The sequence below is a fragment of the Balaenoptera acutorostrata genome, chromosome 20 (genome assembly GCF_949987535.1).
Source record: "Balaenoptera acutorostrata chromosome 20, mBalAcu1.1, whole genome shotgun sequence".
Taxonomy (NCBI): domain Eukaryota; kingdom Metazoa; phylum Chordata; class Mammalia; order Artiodactyla; family Balaenopteridae; genus Balaenoptera; species Balaenoptera acutorostrata.
In genome coordinates, this window is record NC_080083.1 from 57,661,116 (window position 1) to 57,669,317 (window position 8,202).

Genomic DNA, 8,202 nt, shown 5'->3' on the forward strand with positions numbered 1-8,202 from the left:
TGTTGGGAAGCGCCCTGCCCTCGGGCTGGACGGGGAGTCGGGGGCAGAGGAGCTTAGGTGTGGGTGGGGGAGGACACGAGACAAGTGGCGTTAGGAGGAGCGGCTCAAGCCTGGCCCCCAGGTCCGGGGCTTACACACCTGGATGCAGGTGCGGACCAGGCCCTGTCTGATGATGGATGTTCTGAGCTGCTCAAGAGACAAGGCAGGAATCATCCCCGGACAGTGAGGTCTGTGGGCAGTGCTCTGCGTGACTGAGGGAGGCAAGGAGACGGACGTCCATGGGATCAGAGCATCCAAGGCCTCCCGGAGGACACGGGGCTGGGCGGGGTGTCTCAGAAGCTGAGTGGGGCCTGTCGCAGGGCAGGGAAGGGATGCCCTGGCGGATCTGCCCCACCGAGCCTCGTTCCAGGTATCGGGGTACATCCTCAACCAGAGGCCAACTCTGCGCTGGGGGAGGGGGGAGACGTCAGGAGATGCACCTGGGGCGTCCCTCTCATCACATCTTGAAAGGGACGGCGACCCCCCGATGCCAATTGTGGCAGCAAAGCCCAGAATTCTGAAGGGGGGAGGAAATGCCGTCTCAGGCCCGCCGAGCAACTCAGGGTCCTACAGAAGGAGCCGCTATCTGTCAGGAGGCCCAGGGCCCCCCACTCCTTGCCTTCCAATCTCCTGATTCAGCCAGATGGACACCAGATGGCATCAGGACTGGTGGCCGCCCGCCAGGGCTGGGCCTGGCTCTAAGTCAGGCTCCTGAGCGGACAGCCTCGCCCCGCTGCCCACGTGCCCCAAGTCGTTCCCAGCCCAGAGCCCCCAGCGCTCCAGTCTGGGCTGTCGGGGCAGGGTGATCGGCAGAGTCGGGGAGACACTGGGACCCTTCTGGTCTAAGGGGGAGACGAGACTCAGGCAGGAGCATGCGCACACCAGGGGACAACCCTGAACACAGAGGCTGGGGTCTGCAGACCTGAGGCCCGGGGTCGTCTTGGAGGGGGGTGGGCAGAGCCTCACAGGGGAGAGGGTATCTGCTGAGCCCACTCAGCCGCTCGGGCCCGTGAGGGCTTGGGCCAGCCTGCGGACCCCTGACTTGACCTGCTCTGCTGGTCACCTGGACCGACAGGTTTCTGAGCCTCATGGACAAATGGCCAAAGCAGTGGGGACAGCCCAGAAGAGGACAGGAGAGGTGGCTCAGGGTGGATGTAACGAAGTGTGGCTTTCACCTCCACCTGGGATAAATATGTCTTAGGTACTGCCAGGAACTTGCTCCCCGACCACCGACTCAGCAGCATGGGTCGTAAGCCCTCCTCCTCCAGGTAGCTGGGAAGGCCCAGTGGACCTGACCACACCCCACTGCGGAAGTCCTCCTGGGTGGCGGGCGCTGGGGCTCCCGGGCCAGGGCCACTGGGCCTGTCCCATGGACTGTGCCAGGAGGCTGGCCTGGTGAGCCGGTGGAAGAAGCTGCCACTAGCCGGCCCCCAGCCCATGCCCCTCACTGGAGGCCCTGTAGCCGCAGGCCAAGGGGAAGAAGGCAAGGATGGGGGTTTAGAGCCTTGCTATTCAAAGTGAAGTTCACCAACCCTGCGGCATTGACATCTTCTGAAATGCAGAACTCAGCGTCTCAAGCCCCACCCTGGACCCAGTGAATCAGAACTGCACCAAGAGATGATCCCAAGAGATCTGTATCTTGTTGAAGTTGGGAAGCACTGATTAGTATCAACAGACTTTCTCAAACTGTTTATAGTAGCTTAACCTTTTCTTCAGACTCGCTTAGCAGAGCGCTGATATACAGAGCACCCCTGGCTGCGGGGTGGACGTAAATGCCAAGCTTTGTCCTGGCCACCCCCTCGCAGGCCTGAGGCCCCTCTGCTAAAGCCCAGGACCCCCTTCACAAGTTGCAAACCACTGTGCAGTGTGCATATACCCCAAGAGCCAGCGACCCCACTCCTGGATACTCACCTGGCAGAAAGGAGGGCTCATGTCCCCCACAAGACACATGCACGAATGTTCACAGCAGCCTAACACTGCGGTAATAGCCAAACACCAGAAACAACTTAAATGTCTACCAACAAGAGATCAGATAGATAACAGGGATTGAAGCCACATGATGGAATACGACGCAGTTATGAAAAGTAAACTGCGGCGACAGCCAGTGATACGGGAGAATCTCACAGATGTAATGGTGGAGGAAACAAGCCAGAGGACACAGCAGAGACTGTGTGGTTTAACTGACGTAAGATGCGAAGTCAGAGAAACTCATCTGTAGTGACAGAGGTCCAAATAGTAACCACCTTTGGGAGGGAATCAAGTGGGATGGAGCCTCTGGGGGGGTCAGGAATACACTTGACTGGAATGGTGTCACACACACACACACACACACACACACACACACACACACGCGCGCACACACACACACACACACACACACACACACACGTATTGAGGTGTACACTTAAGGATGTGCACTTCCCTATAAATTAATCCGAATTAAAAAGAAAGTAACAAAAAGCTGGATAAAGCTTTTGTATAGATTAGAGACTGGTTAACCGCCAGACCTCCTCCCAGCTGCCCTGGACAGCCTCACCCTCAATCTCCCCCCAAACAGGAAAACCCATTGACTCTATCATGGGTCCTCATCCACCGAGGAAGGACCTCCAGGAAGTAATCTCGACTTGGGTTGGTGCCCTTTCAATCTCTCCAAACCACAGCCCGTCCCCACCCCCGAGCCCCTGCCCTGGTTCCCCCGTTTCACGCCTCACAGCCCACTCCGGCCTCCTGACCTCCTGCAAGCCCCGTCTCGTGCGCAGGGCCCTGGGATTCCGAGGCCGGGGGGCGGGCAGGGGGGCTCCCCAAGCTGGGCGTCTGGCCTCAGTTCGATTACCCTTGATGCAGCCCAGCCCCGGGGAGGCCCTGTCTGGGAAACCCAAATGCGGAGGCCCTTTTGTTAGCAGTTCCCCTCCAGAACTTTCCACGGGCGCTGGGAGCACGAGGGCAGGGGCAGAGGGGTCAGGGTTAGGGTTAGAGGAAGGAGGAGTTGGAGGGGGGAGGGAAGAGGAGCCTGAAGAGCCATCTCCCACGGCCACCTTGGTGTCATGGGCCACCGGCCAACCGGCAATTATTTTCCAGCCCCTAATTAACACTGCAGGCCCCCATGTGCCTGGGTGGGGGGAGGGCGTTACAGGGAGGACCTCCCGTCCAGAGGAAGCCAGGAGCTCTGCTCACAAGGCCTCCTGCTCCGACAGAGCCAAGAAAGGAGCTTTCCAGGTCATCTCCTGCGGCCACCACCGCGCCGTCCCACCCAGCACCCGGCCCCTAGCCCCCGCGTCAGGGCTCGGGCCTCTCACCTCATCGCAGTGACTTCCATTAGCTCTGGTTTGTCACTCTGCGATGAGAAACCAGAGCACGAACCCAGGACCCGAGCTGGGGGCAGCAGTGGCCGACTGGCATTCTGGGAACGCCGAGGCTGCAGCTGCACCCTGAGGGGCTCCTGCACTGGGGTGGGGGGGGGAGTGGGCAACAGCCCGAGTGCCCCTCGCCCCGAGACCCCAGGAGACAGAGAGTGAGCCAGCCTAGGGGTGAGGCCAGGGGGCGAGGAGCTGGAGGGAGAGGCAGTGACTGGATAAGGGTGAAGTCCCTCCACCCCTGGGGGCAGGGGGCAGCGTGACTGTCCTGCTGACCGTGACTCAGGGCTCAGACTGGGCGAAGGCGGCTTCCTCTTCCCAAGCTCGGCTCCTCTCAAATCCTGCCGGCGGGCCTCCCCGCCTGGCCTCTCCTCCTGAGGACTGCCCCCCAAGTTGGGGGGAGCCCTATAGTTCTGGGTCTAGCCCCTCCCTCGCCGCCTCCCCCTGCCTAAGGACACACACTTGGGACTCTCTGGGGAGTCTATGAGCGGAACCACCTAAGGTCAACACACGGAAATCCGTGCCTCCGTGTAAAAAATTAAGAGTGTCTCCTCTACTTCCTCATGCGCGTCCCGAGAGAACGGCTGGGCTATGGATGCGGGGCAGGGAAAGACGGAACAGGGAGCACACAGGAGGCTCCTGCACGTCGGCAGAAGCAACAGTCAACCTTTGCGCAGCATTTTGGAGCTTCCAGACCTCTCAAGGACAGTAGAGCCTCAGTGTCTGGTCTCCCACCTCTCTGGGGAGGTGGGTGCGTGGTGACGGTGGCAACTGAAGGAGGAAACTGAAGTGGCTTGTTCTGGGAGTCACTGCTGAGGGCAGTGCCAGGGGCCCTTTCTGTTGTCCCCAACTCTGTCCAATGGGCACCTGGCCAGCTGGGGCTTCCTCCTTGCCAAGCAGGGCTTGTGACAACTTAGGAAGTGCCGGGTGCTGGCCACATGCTTTACACCCACTAACTGATCGGGTCCCTTTAGTAGCCCTTCGAAGCAGGGATCCGCTCCATCTCCACTCCTTCTCCCAGGGTTAGAGGTCAGCAGACTCAGGCTGAGAGGTCTGGGCTGCTTCCCCGGATGGGGCTGGGGGCCCAGCGGGGCCGGGGCGCCCTCCTCCACCTGGGGCTCGCCTCACCTGCCTCTGCACACAGACCGGGCACGACCTCCCCAAGAGCCTGGTGGATGGAGCCCAGGTAGCCTGAGCGAGGACTCAGGGTCAAGTCCACTGGCAGGGAAGGATGGAAGGACAGCCATCAGGCAGCTTCCATGGCTCCCCAAGACCCCAGAAAGTGACTGGGAGCTCTGCTTCCTCAAGGAAGTTCTGGGAACTGACTTTGCTCAGGATGTCCCAGTCACCAGGCGACCTGCTTTTCACTCCTAGACCTCCTTGCCTTCCAGATCCCCTGCACGGCTTGTCCCCACCCCGGAGCTTTCCAGGACGCACTGCCTGTTCCCAGTTCCATTTAATCTTTGTGTACACACACACACACACACACACACACACACACACACAGTACCACAGGACAGTACTGTTCACTTGGACATTTGGGGCATGAGCTGAAGCCCCCTCTGCATGAGTCTTTCAGTCCTTCCTGATCAGTGACTGTAGACACAGATCTTCCGTCTGTGTTCTCCATGGGTTACTGTACTTGGACACGTTTCTGAACCTCAAGGAGTCTCCCGGTCTGCGTAATGATTTGCGTCACTGGGTCCTATCACGTGCTATAGGACCCTCTACTTACTAAGCATGTTTCAAGGGACATCTCATTTAATACTTGCAGAGGAGGAAAGTGAGGCTCAGAGAGGTACAGACACCTGCCATGGTCACACAGCAAGTGACAAAACTGGGATTCCAACGCAGATAGCTGGATGGCACAGCCCCCGTCCCAGCTACTCAGCTGCTGTAGCGCTGAGCCTAGAAGGCCTTGGTTATCACGTGACCTCCCCGCCGCCCCCCCCCCCCCCCCCCCCCGGCCGGGCACTGGGCTTCTCCCCAGGCAAGTGTGCTGAGTACTGAGATGACTGACAGCAGAAAGTGTCCAATCCAGGGCAGTAACTGACGTGGTGCCCTGACTTGGGCGGTGATCGCCGCTCAGGAGGAAGGGGACGAAGATGGGGACGTCCAGGAGAGACCCACGGTCAGACAACAGGGGAACTTACCAAAATAGGAGCCGCCTTAAATAAATACCCAGAGCCAGACTTCCCATCCAGGCTCACCAGACTCATCTCCCACTCAGAGCCCTCAGGCGGCCTAAGCAGGACATGGAGGGTAGGGGTGGGGCTGGGTGTTAGGCGGCCGGGGAGCAGCGGCCCTGGGGATGCCAGCAGTGTGCCAGGGTCTGAACCCGGGGAGGAGAGGGGCAGGGGCTGTGAGTGGGTCCCTCTGGCTCGTCTGCCACCTCTCCAGGGGACCAAGGGGGGTGGCCCAGGCTCAGGCCCTGCCAACCACAGCTGCTGGCCAGACGGGAGCTGTCTCTGGCGGGGGGAGTGCCCTACCACCCCTCCCCACACACCAAGGTCCTCTCCACCCAGGCCGAGAGTTTACTTTTCCTCCGGGGGAAAGGAGAAAGCTATAGTTGGAGAGCCCAGGGGCAGGATCTGGGACGCGGGGTTCGGGACACACGGACGTGGGGTCGGACACACACACAGTACGCAAGCAACACAGCTGTCTCTGAAATCATATCCGCCTCTTTTCATGCATTCATCGGGAGCGGAAGATTCCCTGGAGCTCTCCCCAGGTGGCTGCATTCTCAGGGAGCTGCCTTCCCCGGGCAGGGCTTGGAGAGAGGGAGGGGCAGGCAGACAGGGAAGGAAACGAACTCGGGAAGCCAAAGCGGGCGACGGATCCCTGCCTAAGAGCAGGAAGGGGTCCTGAGTCTCTCCTCCTTCTGGAAGGGCAGGCATCATCTGCCTGGGGCCCGAGGGTGACGGGGACACTCGGGGTTATTATTAGACTCGCTGTCGCTGGCGCCCTGCACCCCCTACTGGATCAGGATCCCGGGCGCCCTGCAGGAGAGAGTCCTGGCAGCGGAGAGGTGAACAGCCGACTCCCTGCTCAGCCTCGCTGGAGGCCCTGCTCTGCCCTGGCTGGCCTCACACCGGGAGACCGCGGAGAGCCTGACACGCAGGCAGAGGCCGCCGGGGGTCAAAGTCCTGAGATGGGCGCTTAGTGCTGAACAAATGGGCCCCATCTTGGACTTCCAGGCCCCGGAATCTTTGCCCCAGCAGAAAACTACTCAGCCTGGCCACAGCGGCTGGAGTGGGCTGGGCCACACCTGAGAAGGCTGGGAGATTCTGCAGTTCGTCTGGGCGGGGAAGCCTGGGGAGCACCCCTTCTCCCCAGGGGTGCAGAAACCGCGGAGGCCAGCAGAGCAGGGCAAGGCGAGAATTGCAGGGATGAGGCGAGTGGCTGGCCAAGCCGCTAAGACCCCAGAAATCCAGGGCCTAGAAGGTGTGTTTGTACAGAGAAGGAGGGTGCGCTGGTGTGAGATGGGGCTGATGGGGGCCACCTTCCTTCCCCCAAATATCCACACGTAGCTGAGGGTCCACACCCCTCTCCCCCAGCTCTGTCGCCTTCCAGGAGGGGCCCAAGTAGAGGTGCTGGCAGCAGCTTCCACGCTGCAAGCAGGGGCTGGGGAGGAGGGTTGCTGCGGAGACGAACCGGGAGACTCCGGTCAGTTTCTGCCCAAACTTCTCCCAGAGAGAGCGCGTCTTGTAACAGCAGAAGGAGGAAAACGGCGGGGCGCACCTCAGCATCGCCGCAGCTGGCGCGGCGGAATCCCCGGGTACGGGCACAAATGCCCCTACGCCCGCGGCGCTGCCCTCCCCCTCGGCGCTCGGCCTCCCCGCCCCCCCGCAGGCAGCCTCTGCGCCCTTCCCCCCCGTGTCCCTCGGCCGGCTTAACTCCCATCTTTCCAGTTGTCCCGGCCCATGAGGTTCCCAGACGGGAGGGCCGTGGGCCAAGGACTCGCGGCGAAAGCGGAGAGGGGCGAAGAGGCTGCGGGGAGCGTGGGGGACGGGGTCTGGACGCCTGAGGAGAGCGGCGGGCTGGGAGGGCGGGAGGGGTGGCGCGGGGACTTGGGGCGCCGGGTCGGGGGCGGCGCGGACTCACCTCCTGGTAACTCTCATCGCGGGGCCTGAAGGTGCTGTCCACCGGCTGCAGGCGCAAGCCGACGTGCGGGACGCGGTGCAGCCACGCCACCCACCAGGGCGCGATATACTCCACGCGCGCCGCCAGCATGGCTCTGCCGGAGTGCGCCCGCCCGCTGCGGCCGCCGCCCGCCGCCCGCCGCCCGCCGCCCGGCCCGGGACGCACGCCCGCCCGCCCCGGGCCCCGCCCCGGGCCCCGCCCCCTGAGCGCGCGCGCCGGCCCCGCCCCCTCCGTGGTGGCGGGGCTCCTCGCCCTGTGCTCACCCTCCGGCTGCAAGGGGTCACGCCGAAGAGCCTGAAGCTTGTTTTTGGTCTGGAATCTGTCCTGGCCCCACGGGCGAGAGAGGTGGAAGGAGCAGTGGAAACAGCCCCCAGAAGGCTTCTGAATCTGTCTCTGAACAGCACTCTCTAGGTCCCCGGGCTTCTGGTCACGTATCATCAAAGCAAGCATGTAGGGGGTCTTTGAGTGCCGCGGACAGTCATGGCGCGAGAGGCGAGGCCGGCCGTTCCTAGCGCTCTTAGAGGGTAGCGAACTGACTGATTGGGGAAGGAAGGGACCCAGTTCTGGGTCACTAGTTCCGAATTCACTCTCAACCGTGATTGAGCATTCACTCTGTAAGCCACGTGGGTTCCAAGACATGGTCCTGCCCCGGGAGCGCCCAGCCCAT

At 61.9% G+C, this 8,202-nt stretch overlaps 1 protein-coding gene across 3 annotated transcripts in view; it reads right to left on the reverse strand.

The window, feature by feature from the left end:
• The window catches only part of TTYH2 (tweety family member 2), a 38,712-nt gene extending 31,031 nt beyond the window's left edge, over positions 1-7,681 (reverse strand). For all 3 annotated transcript variants that reach the window (XM_057536215.1, XM_057536212.1, XM_057536213.1), the window contains exon 1: positions 7,497-7,681. In XM_057536215.1, the coding sequence (XP_057392198.1) occupies positions 7,497-7,625 (129 nt within the window). In that variant the 5' untranslated portion in view covers positions 7,626-7,681. The remainder of the gene's footprint in view (positions 1-7,496) is intronic.
• Between the last annotated feature and the right edge of the window lie 521 nt (positions 7,682-8,202).